The sequence below is a fragment of the Ovis canadensis genome, chromosome 22 (assembly GCF_042477335.2).
Source record: "Ovis canadensis isolate MfBH-ARS-UI-01 breed Bighorn chromosome 22, ARS-UI_OviCan_v2, whole genome shotgun sequence".
Taxonomy (NCBI): Eukaryota; Metazoa; Chordata; class Mammalia; order Artiodactyla; family Bovidae; genus Ovis; species Ovis canadensis.
In genome coordinates, this window is record NC_091266.1 from 48063631 (window position 1) to 48084362 (window position 20732).

Here is a 20732-nt window from a genome sequence, read left to right on the forward strand (position 1 = left end):
GGAAATTTGCTAGAGCAGCATTTTATCTGTTGTTTCTGGGGCGATCTTGTTTGGTGACTAAGAACTGAGTCATAAGATTGCCTTTCTGAGAAAGACAAATGTCATGATATCACTTATATGTGGAAACTGCAATATGATATAAAGAACTTATTTACAAAACAGAAAGAGTCACAGACACAAAAACAAACTTACAGTTCCTGAAAGGGAAAGGAAGTAGGAGGAGATAAACTAGGAGTTTGGGATTAACACATACACACTAGTGTATATAAAATAGATAAACAACAAGGTCCTGTTGTATAGCATAAGGAACTATATTAAATAATTAACCATAATAGAAAAGAGCATGAAAAAGAACATATATATATATATTAAGCAAACTGATATATACCAGACATTAACACAACACTGTAAATCAGCTATACTTCCATAAAAAAAAATTTTTTTTAATTGTCTTTCTAAGTTCCTTCTTCCAGTATCATCACTTTGGGAGACTAACAAGACTTTAGAAAACTCAGGTGTCTACAAACAAAGTTGTATTTCAGAATGAGGTTCTAGATGAACTTCTAGATGAAACTCTAGAAGTTCAGGGTTTATTATAAAATATTAGAGAAAAAAATCTTTAACATGTTTGCATGAACACAAACAGCCTGTTTATCCTTTAGTATCCTGTGGGACTTATATTTTTCTACATTCGCAGTTTAGATCACCTACACATAAAAAATAAGAAAGCAAGAAATAAACCTAAGAAAACAAGATGTAAAAAAAAAAAAAGAAAAAAAACTGCAACCTGGAACCATGCACAAAATAGTTTGCCTCTGATCACAGTTATTTTTTGTATGAGGAGGGAAAAAATTCAACTTTTTATTTCACTCCTGGTTTAAAAACTAGTTTTTTAAAAAAGTTTCTCCAACTCTGTGAAGCAAAAAAAAATTAGCCTCAAGTGGCCGTAACTGAGCTTCCAATCGGATTATTGTGCAAGACTGCCTTTTATTTCCCCCCACAGTGGATAATGCGTGCTCATTGTGATTTATCTGGAGTAGGTTTCTTTTACACACTCGGGCTATATAAAGTCCAGCTAGGACTGGGAACAGAGGCTTGAGGAGCACCTGAGAGGCAGCCTCCAGTCTGGGAGAATGAAACAGTTGGGAACATGAGCAGCAGCATGTGAAATTGACGCTCTCTGTGGTATGAGCCCCATGTTTGCCTCCCAGCCCAGATGAGGAGCCGTTAGAAATGGGAGACAGGATCAATATCCTCTGATTGTGCTGCTTTCCTTCTCACCCTTGGTTTTAATTTCTTGCACATATCTCTGACCTAGAATGACCAAGGCTCAGGCCCTGGCAGAACCGTGAACGTCTGGCCAGCTTGACTCGGCCACCTGGCAAGAGCAATGGTGATGAGGGCCTTTGTCCTGCTGGCTGTCTTCGCAGAAGCCTCTGCAAGATCTTGCACTCCAAATAAAGCAGGTATGCTCTGGTACTACCCCATTTTCCTGGAAAGGACTGTTTCCTGATGCATATCTTCCCAGAGCTCAAAGCTCTGTACTTATATTGTTAGGAAAATGCTGTTATGTAGCCACGTGGTCTTCTCTAGTGACTCAGATGGTAAAGAGTCTGCCTGCAATGTGGGAGACCTGGGTTCGATCCCTGGGTCCAGAAGATCCCCTGGAGAATGAAATGGCAACCCATTCCAGGATTCTTGCCTGGAGAATCCCATGGATGGAGGAGCCTGATGGGCTACAGTCCCTGGGGTGGCAAAGATTCGGACATGACTGAGCGACAAACACACACAGAAGCACTTAAGGACCCCAATGCCCATTCGATTTTTCCTGCAGAGAGTACAAGCATATTGGATAAACTTACACTTTTTAAAATTGTGAAAGTGTTAGTTGCTTAGTCGTGTTCAACTCTTTGAGACCCCATGGACTGTAGGCTCCTCTGTCCATGGAATTCTCCAGGCAATAAAATTCCATTGAGTAGCCATTCCCTTCTTCAGGGGATCTTTCCAACCCAGAGATTGAAACCCATGTCTCTCACATTGAGGGTGCTAGATAGATGAATAAATAGAGATAAAATCTTTGCCTTTTTTTTTCCTATTTTCCATTTGATTATTGATTTTCTGTGCTGTGCCATAAACTACAATTTCATAGCATTATGCATAAATTGACATTTTAACTTTAATGTGCTCATTTCATGGGATTAAAAAATACGTATATACATATATATGATACCAGATTGAAATATACATGTATTTCCAGTTCATCCGATCTGGTTTCAAAAATACGTTCCTTAAAATATGTTCAAGTTTAAACGTGGACCAGTTTTGAATACATGTTAAGAATAGTGCAGATTTTACGCAGAGGTTGCAAAATCTATAAATGGGAAACTTTAGTGACTGATGTTGGGGGGGATCTTTCATCACAGTTCGTGAAGAATAGTGGGGAAAATATTTTTAACCAACTGCTTTGCATGCTCAGCTGTAACAGGAGCCCACCATATGTAGATTAATATGATTACCAGATCTGATTTCAAACCTTGTCTCTCATCTTCCCAGATGTCATTCTTGTGTTTTGCTATCCCAAAACAATCATCACCAAAATCCCTGAGTGCCCCTATGGATGGGAAGTGCACCAGCTGGCGCTTGGTGGGCTGTGTTACAATGGGGTCCATGAAGCAGGTTACTACCAATTTGTAATCCCAGATTTGTCGCCTAAAAACAAGTCCTACTGTGGAACCCAGTCTGAGGTAAGTCCAAACTACACAGGGAAGAGCTGCTAAAAGGAGGCAAGTGGGCCCATCTGCTGTCCATCCTTAAAAGGATTCAAAATTCACCACTTTCCAATTAAGAGTCAGTCCCGACCCCCAGATTTCCTGAGATGTGTTATTTAAATTCTTCCCTTCTGCCTAGTTTAGGCAACTCTCAGGATTTAAATTTTATTCTTCTAATTTGTTGCCTGAGCGGCTAGACCACCTTCTGTGAGCCAAACAAACTATTGGTTTGGCCAAAAAGTTCATTCAGGGTTTTCTGTAACATCTTACAGCCAACTCGATGCATTTCCCACCTCCGTGTCACTTGGAGCTCTGAGTATGTGCTCACCGCTGCCACTCTTCCTGGGCTGGATAGGTGGGCCATCTTCTACTTAAGATTTTGAAGTGGTGACAAAGTGCATTTGGAAGGCATCTTAAAGGAGAGACCAAAGTATAACAGAGCCCATAACTGGGTCTTGTGAAGTACCTAGGACAGGTCATCAGAATGAAAAGGAACCACACCTCTTGTCAAGTGTCCTTGACAAGAATGGAGGACAAGAATGGAGGAATGGAGGAGAAATTGGAGACTTCCCAGTCACAGTTCAAGGCCACAACCAGATACAATCATGAAGAAAGGCTAGGTCTAGTATCCCTAAGGCCTTGACTATAGGAGAGGGTACATCTACTAGGTCTCAGATCCTGGGGCCACATTTGCTTCCTAAAAGCCCCACAGTGATTCAGTGATTCAGTGATCTAGTGGGAAGAATCATGGGCATGATTAACAAAAACATCTCATTTTTTGATATCCTGGTAAAATGAGCTAGAAATCATCTGTGTGGTCTCAGGCAGATCACTGTTCAAGTGACTATTGGAGATCCCCTTTAACTCTAATATTCGGTGATTTTAAAGTCTAAGAAGTCAGGGGAAAGAATCTCAGAATTAGCGCTTATGATTGGAAGAAGGAAAGACCAAGAACTAGGCAGTAATGTTCTCGAGCTGGGAGATAGGTGAAGGTGTCACATAAGATTACTTGGGCAGGGGAAATCAATAAAAAGTTGATGTTGGGAGATGAGAGATTCTTGAACTAGTTCAGTTTGGTCAGAAGCCTGATAGATATATGGATTTTTAAGTGTACCACATTCAACTTAGATTATTTTAAACAATCTTGAACAGACTTAAGAACTCTTTACAAAAATTGTCAGCTCACCTACAAACAAGAATGGGTGTTATATCAATGGCAAACGTCTATGGCTCCCCACAGACTTTCTTCTGAGCCATCGTCCACCATTTTTCCAAGAGCTTTCACTCACACCATGGGGGTAAAGGGCTACCCTAACTGCCTGCTCCCTTTCTCCAGTACAAGCCCCCCATCTACCACTTCTACAGTCACATCGTTTCCAACGACAGCACCGTGATCGTCAAGAACCAGCCCGTGAACTACTCCTTTTCCTGCACCTATCACTCCACCTACTTGGTGAACCAGGCTGCCTTTGACCAGAGGTAAGCTGCTCTGAGAGAGGAGGGCTGGCTGCCTTGCACTTGTCTGCAGTCCCTGTCAACCAGGCATGTTTCAGCCCTTATGCAAAATTCTCTCCCCTTTTCAGAGTGGCCACTGTTCACGTGAAGAACGGGAGCATGGGCACGTTTGAAAGCCAGTTGTCTCTCAACTTCTATACTGTAAGTGGTCTCCAGGTCCCCACTGCTGCCCTGTGGCCTTTACAGGAGATGATGGGATGTTTCCACAGCATTTGTTCTCCCCTAAGCTGTATAAGAAAGCCCATTCTTGAATTGGCTTTGAATCATAAGCTTTGGTCTAGTGCTAAGCCTCTTTGAAGACTGGATGCAACAGACATTCAGATTCATAGACTGATGAATGGATGGAAGAAAGGAAAGGTGTCACAGAGAAATAAGGTTAATCTTCCCATTTCACAGATGAGAAAATTGAGACAAGAGAAATCTTGTGAGTTACCAAAGGTCAGTAGGCAGTAAAGACAGCCACAGTCTAATTCCTAACCAAGATTAGTTTCCACTACAACCCACTCTAGAGATTTAAATTTAGGATCCAGCTCTTGTTAAAACATCGGGCATGGTGTAGTGAGCTTCCTACCTGGGACAGCAGTAAGGGGAAAGTTTAGGGTGGCTGCTGCTGCCTGGCTTTTTGGTCTCCAAAGCCCTTTGCTTAGTGGGTCTCCTCTTTGTCTAATTTCGGCATACTGCCTATGTTGACACTGAAGCTAAAGGCACTCAGAATAAAACACTCCAGAGAAACCAAGTATGCAATGGCCATTAGCCCAGCTGCCCTCCTTTTACAGAGGTGCTTTGTCTTTTAGATCCGCAGCTCCCAGTGAGGAGGCAATAGCCCAGCTGGCTAAAGGAAAACACAGGCAGAAACCAGAAATGGAAACCTTTACGTAAAAGATTAGAACTGGAAGATAGCCTTAAAGGCCATCAAGAGCAACCTATTCATTTCATAAAGGAAACAATTATCTTACCTGGAGCTCCACTGACTTTGAACTCTTGGAACTCATTTTACCAGTTCCCTGAAAGTAAAAGTCACTCAGTCAGGTCCAACTCTTTGCAACCCCATGGACTGTAGTCATGGAATTCTTCAGACCAGAATACTGGAGTGGGTAGCCTTTCCCTTCCCCAGGGGATCTTCCCAACACAGGGATCGAACCCAGGTCTCCTGCATTGCAGGAGAATTCTTTACCAACTGAGCCACAAGGGGAACCCAGTTCCCAGTTCTCTGGAAGCTATTAATCTGCTGAACTTAGAAGGTGAGACGTAGAAGGGATCCTAGAATAGCCTAGTTCATTTTACAGAACAGGATCTAAAACCCAGTGGGAAAATGATCTGCCCAAGACCCCACTTGTGGTCTAGAGCAGTTCCCAGTCTGGAACAAGGTTTTCTAACACTGGTCTCCAGGGCAAACTTACGAAGTGTCATGACCCCTAACATTTTGCTGTTGTTGTTCAGTTGCACAGTTACGTCTGATTCTTTGTGACCCCATGGACTGCAACACGCCAGGCTTCCCTGTCCTTCACCATCTCCAGGAGTTTGCTCAAACTCATGTCCAGTGAGTTGGTGATGCCATCCAACCATCTCATGCTGTCATCCCTCTCTTCCAATCTGACATGCACAGGCCCTTTTCAAGGCCCTGTGTCTAATTTTATATTCAAAGTTTTAATTCTTTTCTTTCAAGAGGGCTCTCTAAATAAGCTTCAAGGTCCCACAAAACCTAGATCTGCCCCAGGCTACAAACCACTAGTGATTAAGTCCTGAGAAAAGGAATCCCATACAACCCTTGACCTATATTGGCAGGGGCTCGAAGCAATGTGGATCACCAGGGTGATGAAAGAATGGCAAAACCACTGAAGTAACTGAGAAAGGTTCTCCAGGAAGGAAAATAAGCTTTACACATGACAACAGACCCAGGGGACATGTTGATGATGGGTTATCTTTACTACTGAATCCCTGTCCGGAAGTATAGGATTGTTGCTTTAACCAAATAAAACTGTAGATATGACCCCATGAAGATTTTACGACAGGTGGAAATGGAGAGGCACCATGACTGTCCAAATGCATCATTCACCATCAGTTATGCGGAGCGAAGTTTCAGACATGACTATCAAACCTTAGATCTTTTTAAAGAAGAAACAAAAATCAGGAAGCATGTTCTCAGCATCACCAGGCCATCCCCTGAGCTAGACAGACTGCTTCCTTGAACAGCTAGAAATGAGTTCTTGCTAAGGCCTTCCCTAGGGCCCAACACAACCCTTACCAGACAAATGAACCTTGGCAACGAGGGGGCGCTGAGGTTACAACCGAGATTTTGGTACTGATTAACATTCCCGCAATGCGCTCGGTTTCCTGTGCCTTATCCATGTGGTTGGTATTTTTCTTCTCCTCCCTTCTTCCACTTTCAGAGCATTCTTGTGTGCTTTTGAAGCAACAGCTGCTCCCTGTATAAATTTCCATCAGATTAGCAGAGACAGAGCAATACCCTGCCTGGGGCAGTGGAATCAGCGCACTGCTAATTGCCCAGGATTCCAAGAGCTCCAAACGCTGGGCTCCAAAACCACCAGTTCTGCTCAGCCCGCTTCCTCTCCTCGCTCTCCATCCTCTTCTACTTGTTACTGTGAATGGTTCCATAGTTGGTATTCTTGGTGAAAAGTCTTTCTTAATCTCTCAATCCCAAATAAAGGAAGGTAGTCAACTTGCAGAAGCAGCCTAACATTGAGGTTAAGAAAATAGGCCTTGACGTCAGACCACAGGTTGGAAGCTTGGTCCCCTATTTACTGTAATACGACCTTGGGCAATTTAGTTAACTCCTCTTGGTCTCCACCTACGAATTTGTTCAATGGGGATAACAGCACTTACCTGAGAGGTTTGTTATAAGGGTTAAATGAAATAATCCTTATAAAACACTTTGCACAGTTCCTGGCACAAATAAGTGTCTGAGGAAGTAGTCATTCTCATAATTGTAAGCTTTGGCCTCATTTTTAAAATATCTATCTATTTGGCTATGTCTAGTCTTAGTTGCAGCATGTAGTTCCCTGACCAGGGATTGAACCCAGGCTCCCTGCATTGGATAATCAGAGTCCCAGCCACTGGATCACCAGAGAGGTCTCCAGACCTCATTTAAACTGGGAACTGAGAGCTCCTAGCTCTAGCATTGTTACTTTTATAGGGTTGAACATCAATGTCAGAGTGGGATTAGGCTGACTTTTATTCAATCAAAATGGTACAGACTGTTGCTTTTAGTCAGACAGAAAGAAATGACAAAGCTGGGATGGAACAAATGTAAGAAATAGAGACCAAAATCATAGACTTCCAGAGTCAGAACAAACCTCAGAGGTGATTAATGTAGACCTTCCATCTAATGCCCCAAACCCTCTGCAAGACTGTTGGGGGATGAACTCCCTATCTCTTCCAAGGACGATGACAAGTTGGGCCTTCCCATTTTAGGTCAACATGTGAAATCTGATGTCCTGAACTCTGGCCCATTAGTCCCAATTCTCTCCTCTGAAATGATACTGCTGAAGGTCCTTCAACTAGCTTAAGCCTGTCTTTCCCAAACGAAATATCATCCCACTCTTGGTGGTCCGTTCATCCTCTTATTCACTCTTCTCTGAGTATGATCCCCTGGGTTAATGCTCCTACTAAAAGGTGGAGCCCAGAATTTGCCAAAACAAATTGCCTAGGTATTGAAGGGTGATGCTCTTTGGACATAGGTCCCTAATTTTCATGTTATTAAGAAAGTAGGGGGGACACACTGAGCATTGCCTTCTGTCAGGTGAGAAGTAGAGAAACTGACCATCAAAGGTGTTTCTTCTCAGAAATTGAATTAAGGGTGAAGATTGTGTTTGACACTTTGTAACAATCAGGAGGGTTCCTCTGCAAGTGGAGGCATTCCAGTATTCCAATTCCTGGTTCCTAGGAGATGGGGGCCAGGAGAAGTACCTCTGGCTACATTAGTGACGGTATTATCATCCTCCAGTAGATCCTACATTTGGAAACAGTCCCTTGAAATAAATCTCAGAAAATAACAAGGAACATTAGAAGCCATTATCCTCTGCCACTTCAACTTGCACATTAAGCTGATCACTTATATTTAAGAATGTTATTGTTTAATCATTACAACCATTTAACTGGTGCAGGGGGCTGAGAGAAGGGAAGAAAAATAATTGACTTCTGGGTGACCAAATCAGGAGGCCCTGGCTGCACCTGCGATTGATAAGATAATGTAAGAGACCCTAGAAGATGATTCCAAACCCTCTTGTCAATTCCCTAAATTTGACCCTTAGGGAGTTAAGGTCTATTTTATCTAGATGTCCTTGCTGTCATTGTTTACCTATTGCAGTTCCCTGAATCTCTAAGTTGATGAAACTCAGTTTTTTCATTAGTATCCTGGTCTAAGCTTTATGCTCCTATTGCATATAGCCACCATCATGGCAACATTTCTGCAAGGCAGACGAAGGCAAAAGGTATTCCCATTTTGCAGATGGGAATACTAAGGATCAAAAGGCTGGCTTGCCTATGTGACTCCCAAGTTAGTGGTGGGAACTAGGATTAATCCAGGATACTTGTCTTGATTCCCCTGTACTTGAATCATGGCAATGAGTCCCAATTGTCCTTGAACTGAAGCCATAGTCTCCTGGATCCACCCCTACAGTCTAACTTCCTCTCCTGCCCTCCTCACTCCCTGCCTCTCCCCACCTCCCCTTTACTCACTCGTGTTCCAGCAGACTGGCCACCCTGCGGTCCTGCTTGGCACCGTCTCCCCCTAGGGCCTTTTCCTGCATGGCCTGATGCCTACCTGGCATCTCCTCCCTCCAGTCTTGATTCAAACGTCACTTCCTCAAGGAAGCCTCCCAACAACTGTATTTCAAATTAAAACCTGTCCCCTCCTTGCATTCCCAATCCACCTTACCCTGCTCTACATTTTTTTCCCATAGTTTTTCTATATAGAATACTATAGTCTATGCTAGCCATATAATTCGTTTAATCTACTGTCTGCTGTCCAACTCCCTGGCTAGAACGTCAGGTGGCTGGAGACAGTGATCTCTACTTGTTCACTGATAAATCTCAACAGACAGGACAGCCTGACTTAGAGACTCTCTCAACACAGAGGGCAGTTCCTGACACATAGCAGGTGATCAGAAAGTTGTTTCCGCTGTTAATGTTAACTGAACTGGGAATCAAAGTAAAAACTTTCCAATCCAAGCTGGAATCTGTTCAAGGAAATCCAGCGTTGCTGGATTCCACTCTTTTTCCATCAAGCAAGTCTTGCTCCTCATCGGCATAGATGCGACATTCAGTACGTGTCTCACTGTAACCAGCAAACCCAGTTAAATGATGTCCTCCTCCATGCTTAGATGGCACCAGGATCCTAGGAGGTGCCACTTCTCTGGCCCTCGAGGGTCTCACTGTGTGTGTCTCTGGGTTGATCCCCACCCCCCACCCTGTCCTGATGTATCTGCTCCTGTCAGACCAGACTACTCAGCCTGATAGATCATAATGCCCAGTGTTAATTTCCTTCCAAAGAATGCCAAGTTCTCCACTAAGAAAGAAGCGCCTTTTATCCTGGAGACATCCGAAATCGGTTCAGATCTGTTTGCAGGAGTAGAAGCCAAAGGGTTAAGCATTAGGTAAGTGTGTATTCTTATTGTCTGTATTTGTAAATACAAAGATGAGAAAAAAATACCAGACCAGAGGCTTTTTAATCACCCAGTGTTTCTAGGCATATGATTCTCAGGCTTCAAGTGAGATGTGTTTTGTTTCGTTTTCAGGTTTAAAGTGGTTTTGAACAGCTGTTGGGCCACACCCTCGGCTGATTTCATGTATCCTTTGCAGTGGCAGCTGATCAACAAGGGGTAGGTATGGTTCTCTGGACCACAAGCCTGAGTGGTGGGACCAGGTGATCAGGGGCGACTCTGCCTCGGGACAGCTTGGGAGGAAGAGATGGAGCCTGTTGGGGCCACATTAGTGACTTCCTCTGTGTTTCCAGACTGAGTAATGATACCAGGAAAAGCTTACACAGTGCTTTCTAGGTACCAGATACTATCCCTAGAGCTTTATCATGTACTAGCTCACTTCCCTGACAACAGGTGAGTATGATTACTATCATCTCCTCTTTCCAGATGAGGAAACTGAGGCATAGGAGGGGTTAAGTAATGCCACATAATTAGTGTATGTGTGTGTTTATGGGGAAATAGACATGTTGGGTTCAAATCCAGTCCATCTGACATCAGAACCCAGATGAGGACTAAATTAGATGTCCATGTAAAAAGTTTAGCATAGAGTACCTGGTTGGTATCCAATCAATTTTAATACCATTGTTTTTATTTACGAATAATTCCATGGGTAATTCTTAAAATTTGGAGTAGAGGACTAAAGTATTGGAATTACAGCCTAGAAAAATGATTCTAGAAATCATACATAGATGGTTTAGAAAGAGTACACAAGAGGTGTAAAGATGAGCTTAGAGGCTGTGGCAGCTCTAGAGCCCAAGGTGATAAGACCTGAATCAACAGTGTAGCTGAGTGACTGAAAAGAACGTCATCTCATGCCATCCAAGCGGGGAGAAGCAGTAAAAATTTAGCGACCGATCAGATATAATAGAGGGAAGGACAGGGCACAGCCTCTGAAGAACACGTGACAAAGAATGCTTTCTACTGTTGACGGTGGATTGCGAAGATGAGGAATAGTGTGTAAGCTCCCAGGGAAGAGGGGTTCTGGGTAAGGGAGTCTGGATTCTCCTTGAGTTCATGATGACATGCTGACCCTGAGATGACAATTGTCTAGAAACCCTTAGAGTTGTAACTTTGGAAAACAAGAGATGCAGGCATTGTCCACACAACGCACAGTAAACTCAGAAGAGGCCGTTCCCCAAACCAAAGCAGACAATTACACTGAAACTCATCAGGGCTAAGCAAAAATACAGGGACCAGGGACAAAGATGATGGGATAACAAAGATAAAGCCACTTTGGATCTTTATCTCTATTTATTTAAGAAGCATTCATACAGCCCTTGGGCTTCCCTTGAGGCTCAGCTGGTAAAGAGAAGAAAGAAAGTTGCTCAGTCCTGTCCTACCGTTTGTGACCCCATGGACTGTAGCCTACCAGGGTCTTCCGTCCATGGGATTTTCCAGGCAAGAATACTGGAGTGGGTTGCCATTTCCTTCTCCAGGGGATCTTCCCAACCCAGGGATCAAACCCAGGTCTCCCGCATTGTAGCCAGACACTTTGCCATCTGAGCCACCAGGGAAGTCCATGCTAGAGACCTAGGTTTGATCCCTGGGTTGGGAAGACCTGCTGGAGAAGGGAAAGGCTACCCACTGCAGTATTCTGGCCTGGAGAAATCCATGGACTGTATAGTCCATGGGGTTGCAAAGAGCTGAACACGACTGAGTGACTTTCACTTGATATAGCTCTTACAACATACCAGACACTGCTCTAGAGGGGAATTTTACAAATACTTTTTTCAATTTCATTAAACTTCCTATACAATAGGTAGTATAATAATCACTATTTTATAGATGAGGAAACTGAGGAACAGGCAGATTCAAATTCCACAAGTCTAAGCTAGTCAAGGGATGATGATCTGAGCAGCATTATGGACAGAGGAGCCTGGCAGGCTACAGTCCATGGGGTCGCACAGAGTAGAACGTGACCGAGTACACGTGTGCACACGCACACACACATCACCTTAGAACACCAGGTAGGACAGGTCAATAAGGGCCACATGCAAGCCACCTATCTTCCTGCAGGGACGACAGCTCAGTTTGGGTCCTTACTTCATATGTTATTGAATGAGCCATTTAGGTTTTGTTGTTGTTGGTACAAATCCAATGACTTCAGAGAGATTCTAAAATAAATTATTGACCTATAGGGACCTTGAAATTACCAATAGGCATTGGGAACCCTCTCTCAAACAATAGCCACACAAGGGCGAAGTCTTCTGGCACATCATGGAATTGTCTCCTTAGATAGTTCTGGTACTCTTGCTCACGTAGCAGATGTGTGATATGACAGAAAAGGGGACGCTTGTGACTTTGGGGGAGTCTCTACAAGTGGTCCTTGAACTCTAGTGCGCACAGGATTTCCTTTGGGTGCCTGCTACTCATGCAGACACATCGCAAACCTACAACTTCAGAAGATCCCAAGATGAACCCTGGGAATCTGCATTTAAGTGCTGCTAAATCAAAGAAGCCCTGATATAGTCGCAAACTCTGACTAGTTGAAACGGCCCCTTGAAGTTGGAGTTACATGCACAAAGACCAGTGCCAAAGGGGAGAATTAGAAAGTCCACTCCATAACCTCCCACAAGCTTTTGGTTCACACCAGGCCCTTTGGGAGAAAAGCCCAGTTTTCAAGATGCCTGGAGAGATTGGAATAAATAGGTTGTCAGGAATTTTGACCTCAGGTGGGGAAAGGAGACTCCTGTGATGACGGTATACAAGCCTCCCTCTGGACATTCTACAATCCTGAGCTACCTGTCACGGACAGGCAAATGCCACAGTCAGCACCAAGAGACAGAAGTGCCAAGGCATTTAGGCCTGCCTATGGCTTACCTCCTGCCTGCCGCCAACAAAGCTCTGCTTACGTTGTTTTCCACTGGCTGACACAAGGCCTTGGGCACTCCAGCAGCAAGGATCTATTTTAAGCACTTAGTCTTGAATTCGCACAAGGATCTCGGGTTTAAAGACCGAATGATCCTTCAAGAGTCTTGTTTCACAGCTCGGAAAATGCCCCCAGCTCTGTCACCGCTCAGAGGCCTCCACCAACAGAACCCCACTTCCGGCCTTGGTCAGATGAAAGGTGCAGTGTTCATGCCTCATTTCACTCAGTGACTCTCAGAGTTAACATCCCTTCTGTCCTACCTCTAATTTGGCTCCTAAACTCTGATTCTGACAGAGGGGGCAGGGGAGGGTCCACCATGAAGGTTCCCTGGGGTGGTTGCTCTGCTGTCTGTTGTATGTCTTGAGTTGGAACGAAAGTAGAGTCAGAGGGACACGCCAGGAGAGGCATGAACTTTGGGGTCCAAGCAGGGCTATTCACTGGTCTTGAGCTTTTGAACCCATAGACCTTTGTTCCACAGAGGACAGATCCCGTTCCTTACCATCACCTGTACACAAGTCCCCACACTCTGTGGCCCCTATATATTCCCAAGAAACACTGCGTCTCTTCCAAACACCTGGCTGAATGTCTGGCACTTATGTAGAGAATCCATATGTGCTGAGCAAATGAAAAATTACTGTGCTTAAACCAGGGTTTCCCAGTCTCAGCACCATGGACTCTTTGGGCCGGATCAGTCTTTGTTGTGAGATCTGTCCTGTGCCCTCCAAGACATTCTGTAGCATCCCTGATGTCTACCCTTTAGACTCCAGGAGCATTCCCCTGTCCCCCAAGTCATGACAACTACATGCCAAATGGCCCCCAGGTGAAAACAATGGGTTTCAACCCATGTCCATCTATGTTATCATTTTCTTTTTCTTTTACTGCAATGTACTTTTAGAATTTTGAAACTTCCCAATAGTACATTCTCCTTACAGAGAATTTAGCACACACACAAAAAACTGTCCATAATAGCCAGGGTTAACATTTAGGTAGTATCCTTCACGCCATTTTTTCTGTGTGCATATTAAAAATATCACTTTTTTGCCAAAGTAGTCATGTATAATAGAATGGACATAAAACTTAAGTAATATAAATTCAAATTCCCAGTGGCAAAACCTCGCAATACACACACAACAGTGTGTTGGGTGTGACCTGGGCAGAGGTTGCTGTGCCAGCAGAGTGGGAAACGCTGCTCCTCGCACCACCAGCTCTATTTTGGATGCATGCTGAGAGTCTGGACACGTTCCAGTCCGCCAAAGACACTGTCTTGGGGGTTTCACTTTTTTGGGACAAAGATGTGGTGACTTACCAGACGTGTGGCTTCTCAAAAGTTGCTTCACCCTGGCTGTACTCTGTCTGTAGAATACGGATGTCCACAGCCATCTCATAGCTCCTCAAAGAGACCCCAGAGAAACGAAGATAAGTGAGATGCCACCAGTCGAAGTGCTTCCAAAGGATAGCGTGCTGTGTAACAGCCCAGAGGAGGCTACGCACGGCTTTGCCCCAGACATGCTTGCTGGAGCTCACGAGGTGACCTTGTCTCCCCCGCTTCCCTCCCTCTACCCCGTGTGCTGCAGCTGCCCCACGGATGAAACCGTCCTTGTGCATGAGAACGGGAAAGACCACAGGGCAACCTTCCAATTCAATGCCTTCCGGTTCCAGAACATCCCCAAACTATCTAAGGTGTGGTTACACTGTGAGACGTTCATCTGTGACAGTGAGAAGCTCTCCTGCCCCGTGGTGAGCCACCCCTCCCTGGAACGAGAGTGTTACCTGAGCCTGGGTGTGGCGGGGGAAGCAGTATTTGAGAAGCTGTATATTTCTTCAGCTGGGAAATTATCACTAGACCCTGTAGGTGTGTGCTGAAGACATTCTGGAGGAAAGGATGCTGAGGGTGGGAGCAGATGTCCCAGGCAGTTCTGCCCCGCCACCAACAAGCTACATGATCTGGCCCATGTCACTTAACCCCTGAGCCTGGTTTTCCCATCTTTAAAGATAGAGCCATGATGAGTAATGGCGGCCCTTCTCTTCAGAGAGCAGTGTTAGGGAAAATGAAAGCAACGACAGACATGGAAATGCTTTGGAAAAGTTAAAAGAATAAGGGAAATTCAAAATCCAGGTGGTAGCAGTAAGCTCTGGGTGGAAGGCAAAGGTACTTTTTAGCTCTTGACTTACCAGCCTGAGGGTCCATCTCTAGGACCTGTGATGGACCAGAGAGATGCTGTAGGAATTCCCACGTGAGATCATAGTTGTTCTGATCACCTGAGAGAAAGGGCCCAGCTTCCCAGAAACGTTTAGTGCAGCTCATGCAGGGCGGTCAGGTTCCCTTCTGCTTCTCCCCCAAGAAGTTGCTGAAGACCAAACAACATACAGAGTGAATTCAGGTGGGAGACAGTTTTCCATTGGGACCTGATGTGAACCTGGTCCTTAGAGCAGTGGTTCCAAAGTGTGGTCCATGCAGCCTCGGCACCACTTGGGAACTTGTTAGGTGAGGATGCAAATTCTCAGCCCCCTACCCCAGATCCACCTGATTCAGACACTCTGGGTGGGCCCAGCCATCTGTGCTTTAGCAAGCTCTTCGGGTAATTCTGAGGCATGCTCCGGTTTGAAAACCACTGCCTTAAAGACCTCAAAGCGCTTAATTCCAAACTGTTACCTCCTCCAGTCTGTTTGCACCAGAGACCTTGGTGAGGAGGGACACAGTGTTTCTGAAGAGGGTACCTGCTCACCTGTAGTAACCAGCAGAAATAAGACGATAATCTCTATTTCTGATGATCCCTATTTGGCCAGAAAGTAGTCAATTATGCACAAACAGATAAAGGGAAGGCAGTAAAGAAACATTAAACTATTCCTGGAAGGATAATTGGTATTACCTTTAAAAAATGAAAATGAACCGGAACACATTTTGCAGGTGTCCACATCTCAAACCACTCTGACAACGGTAACTATGGGCAGAAGTCTTACTTCTCATCAAAAGAAACAGGGTCAGTTCCCTCCCAAATGCTATGTGGATTTGTTCCAGCTTGAAGAGTTCATGATGGAAAGATTTCTTCCTTTTTGTCAAGTCAGAGAAGGGATGAGATACATCTCTCACTTGGTTATAAAACTATAAGGGAACTAGTATCTGAGGTCTGGGGGATTTTGACTCCATCAAGTTTGTGACTTTTTTTTAAAAAAAAATCTCTTTTCTCTCCTGTGTTTGTCTCTGATCCCACCTCCGCCCTCCCCTCCTCTCCCCTTTGCTTCTGCTGCATCTCCAGACTTGTGACAAGCGGAAACGCCTCCTCCGGGACCAGACTGGAGGCGTGCTGGTCGTGGAGCTCTCCCTCCGTAGTAAGCTTCTCTGTTTTCCAAACGGTTGCCTTCCTGTCGGGCTATGTCCACAGGCACGGCCAGTTTGAGCATTTTCACTGAATTGCCAAACCAGTTGTGCCTGTAGACACAACCTTTACCCGCAACGAGTCTCCCCACCTGGGGACGGTGGGGAAGTTTGTTAATTACCCTAAAAAGTTGGGCCTGTGGCTGCAATTCCAATGCCCCTCAGGGACTAGGAAGTGCTGAACTTCCAGACATGGTGTGCAGGCAATAATAACAGAAAACGAAGCTACTAGGGCATCCAGGGAGAAGACGATGGCACCCCACTCCAGTACACTTGCCTGGAAAATCCTATGGATGGAGGAGCCTGGTGGGCTGCAGTCCATGGGGTTGCGAAGAGTCGGACACGACTGAGCAATTTCACTTTCACTTTTCACTTTCATGCACTGGAGAAGGAAACGGCAACCCACTCCAGTGTTCTTGCCTGGAGAATCCCAGGGACGGGGGAGCCTGGTGGACTGCCGTCTATCGGGTCGCACAGAGTTGGACACAACTGAAGTGACTTAGCAGCAGCAGGGCATCCAGGGCAATTCAACAAACCAGTAAAGGAGCGAGCTTGGCCTGGGTTGGTGCTCGGGTTTCAGAAATAAAGGAGCCCCATATGGGTCTCATCTTCTAGAATGTACCATCCAGCAAAGAGAGAGAGATGCTAAATGCTAAAGGAAAGGGAGATGTCTGTTCATCGTGGTGGGGGAGGCAGGGTCTCTGGGAATGGCCAGGTAGGCAACTCAACCTAGTCAGGCTTAAGGAAGACCTCTGTGGGTTGTCTTGAAGTCAGGCCCTCAAGGGGGCTGTGACATCAAGGGTGGGCAAGCCTGTGGCAAGGCTGGCGTCACCAAACTCTGGCCAGGAACCCAAACCCAGTCACTGCCTGATTTTGTATGATCTGCAAGCTAAGGATGGTTTTTCCTTTTTATGTGGTTTAAAAAAATCAAAACAGTATTTCATAACACTAAAAAATAATATGAAATTCAAATGTAAGTGTTTCTACAGAAAGTTTTATTGGAACATAGCCACACTGGTTCATTTAGGGGTTGTCGCCACTTGCTTTCAACCACCTCAAGTGGCTGCAATAGATACCATGTGGTCTGTGAAACTGAAAATATTTATTATTATCTGCTCTTTCCAGAAAGTTTACCAAGCCCTGCTATAGAAAGCTGAGAATGGAATGGTGAGATGAAGCCTTGTCAAGCCTGCTAGAAATTTTGTCCTAAAGGCAATGGGGAGTCGGTTGGTTTAATCAGGGGGAAATCAGTCAGGTTTGTGTTTTGGGAACACAGCTGCTCCCTTTGTGATATTTTCTTAAAGCTTCTGCATTTTCTCTTTACTCACTACAGGCAGGGGATCCTCTGGTCTCTATAGCTTCTCAGGTAAGGAAAAGAGCTCCATGCAGTGTTTTTAACAGGCAGATGTGTGCTTCAAAGGGGCTTCCCAGGTGGTGCTGGTGGTAGAGAACCCACCTACCAATGCAGGGTTCGATCCCTGGGTCAGAAAGATCCCCTGGAGGAGGGCACGACAACCACTCCAGTAACCTTGCCTGGACAGAGGAGCCTGGCAGGGGATAGTCCATAGAGTTACAAAGAGTCAGACATGACCAAAGTGACTTAGCATGCATATGTGGTTTTTTTAATTTATTTTTTTTTTATTGAAGGATAATTGCTTTACAGAATTTTGCTGTTTTCTGTCAAACCTCAACATGAATCAGCCATAAGTGTACATACATCCCCTCCCTTTTGAACCTCCCTCCCATCTCCCTCCCCATCCCGCCCCTCTAAGTTGACAGAGTTCCTGTTTGAATTTCCTGACCCATACAGCAAATTCCTCTTGTGTTCTAAAAGAAGCTTACCTTTGGTCCCTTAAGAATTAAAAGGTATACTTTAAAGCACACCGGTATGATGTGGAGGGGGACTGGAGGTAGAGGTCTCTCTCCAGCCAGCCCCTAAGCTCGGAAGGGAGGGAGGAGCTGGGGGCAAGTTGGATGAAGCAGAACAGGACCCCTACCCCCAGGCCCACCAAGTCTGAGCACAGACATCACCAGGTGGCTTCCTGGGGGTTTCTGCATTTGGAGAGCTTGAGTTTTCAATGATCTGTTCATTCAACAAATATTTCTAGTCCCTTCTGTGACCCTCCCGTCATGAACTGGGTGACCTTGAGCCATGACCTCACCCGTGCATCCCCCAGTTTCCTCTCTGAAGCTGGGTTAATAATTGCCCGTCTCATACACAGAAGTTGTTGTGTGGATTAACTATCACAGCCAAGAGCCCTAAGCAATGCTCAGCGTGCAGCAAGCATCCAGTAAATATCAACCCTAAGTACTGACTCTGTACCAGGCACTCTTCTAGGCGGTGCAACTATCACAGTGAACAAAGCAAGCGGGGCTCCTGCCCTTCCTAATACGTGTGAAGTGGGGCGGGTGGGAGCTGAAGAGTGGTTTAGACAGTAGCCTGAGAAGCCTCTTAGAGGAAGAAGGTCTCATCAAACGATGAGAAGGAGGTAGCTATGCGAGAAGATGGGCAGGGCAGTTCTATTTATTCCTAAACTCACAGATGTAGGCTTTGCTCTCATAATTACAGGAAATTGTGCAAATCAATTCTTTATGATACCCGGATTCTCATTCTTAAAGGAAGTTCTACAGCTAACGCCATACAGTGAAAAGGACCATCACTATATTATTCAAGTTCAGGTTCCCATTTGTCAGAGTCCCATATCCTGAGTTTATCTGTTGGGTTCCTGGCACTGATGAAGGTGAGCTATGGAAACCCTGGAGGATGAAACAATCTAACTATGTATACAACGTGCAGAGGTTTATGAAAACCCAGCACCCTTGAGTGGACCCTTTGATGCTGACTCTCTTGCTGAGTTCTCCTTGCTCCTTGCCAAACTGTTTCTCTCTCCTTTCCTGTCTGGTCCACAGATGTGCTCTATCACCTCATCGTGATGCTGGGGGTTTGTGCTGTGTTATAAGGGAGAGCTGGGCAGGCAGATGCAGCTCCTCCACCAAGAGCATCTCCTCTGTCAATGACAAACCACATTTATTGCGCTGCCAAAAAAGAACAAACGGAAGACCATATCATTGGGGAGCAGAGAATAGCGCTTGGCCAAATATGTGTTCCAGTCATCTTTGTGAATTTCAGTGATCGTTTTTTCTTTGGTGCCCCACTTCCTCCTGTGACTTCCTGTGGCTCTTAGGTTCTGCCATGTCTCCCCTGCAGCTGGCGGTGAAGTCTCCTTTCCCCAGATTCAAGTCGGGGCTGCAGTGGACTCTTTTGAAAGTTATTCTAATTTGAAAAGAGTAGCAACCAAGCACAGCTGAACATTTTGAGGAGACGATAGAGAATAAGCACAAAGTCAGTACTGGGGACAGAATGTACAGGAACAGCCAACTCTGCCGAAGGGGCCTTTGTCATCAAGGCTGTGCAATTCCTATCTACGGACCAGGGTTGAGCCACTAGGCAGGGGTTTTAATCTTTCAAGTGATGATGTGGAAATCAGAGCAGAAACGTTTCTTTTGCTCCAAACTGAACAGTATGAAGGGAAGCAATTCTTGAGAAATCCCCATGAGTGCTAACCTAATTTTTTTTTACTATAAAGTTTTAAGATATGTATAGACATTACGTAGGTAGACACTCACTATGTTTATAGCTGATATAGACTTCTAAGATGAGAAGAAAATGACAAATTGAATAGGACTCAAGCTGCAAAAGGAATAAAACATTAGCATTAGTTTCACATGTTAATACAGCATTGCCTAAGCGAAACTGCTGCTTGCAACATGCCTCAGAGGGACTACCGTGACAGGTTCTCTGCAGCCTGGCAATCCCATCCTAATATGCCTTGCAATGCCCAAGGCGCTCACTATTTTTATTCACTCTGCTAAGAAATCTTGATTCAGAGAATGGCCTGACCTCATTTAGCCTTGACTGCGACTTTCAAGCCCATATCTGTTTTTATCTCACTAACCTGTATTGTTCAAATGGAACCAACAAAACATTGGAAACATAAATACAAAGAAAATGAAAACAAATGGCCAGTGAAACCATGTGGTGTCTGATGCTGAGAGCACTGCCACTCCAGTGACCCAGAAAACAAAGAAAAACTGAAAGAAGTTGTCCTGGTAGAGAATCGGCAGATCCCAGAAAATATATTGAGGACCCCAGTTTGAGGCTAGCAGCTGGGGTGTCATTGGAAAAGCCTGAACTTTAAATTCTGTTCTTTGTCTTGTATAGATTTGGGCTTATTGTTGGAAAACATGTCAGCTTGTATCTCTGCATTTAATGTATTTGAGAAGTTTTAAGATCTATAGTTTTATGGTGCTTTTAAATGGTGTTAATGAACTCAGAAATTAAACTAATTCTAAAATCTCTGGAGACACAGAGTGCGTGTTTAGCAATAGGTTACATTAAAATAAGTCAATGTAGTCGAACTGGTCTCAAAGCTGGTACTCCAACCATTTGGGATCTCTTCTTCCTATAAATTCAGAATTTTTAT

At 44.8% G+C, this 20732-nt stretch overlaps 1 protein-coding gene across 1 annotated transcript; it reads left to right on the top strand.

Moving 5' to 3' along the window:
* The first annotated feature begins 1390 nt into the window (after positions 1-1390).
* On the top strand, positions 1391-19208 carry TECTB (tectorin beta). Its single transcript, XM_069567639.1, has 10 exons — positions 1391-1466; positions 2554-2744; positions 4105-4247; positions 4352-4424; positions 9795-9898; positions 10040-10123; positions 14447-14609; positions 16130-16202; positions 17582-17614; positions 19159-19208. The coding sequence occupies exons 1-10, from the start codon at positions 1391-1393 to the stop codon at positions 19206-19208; spliced, it is 990 nt and encodes a 329-aa protein (XP_069423740.1).
* Positions 19209-20732: the final 1524 nt, after the last annotated feature.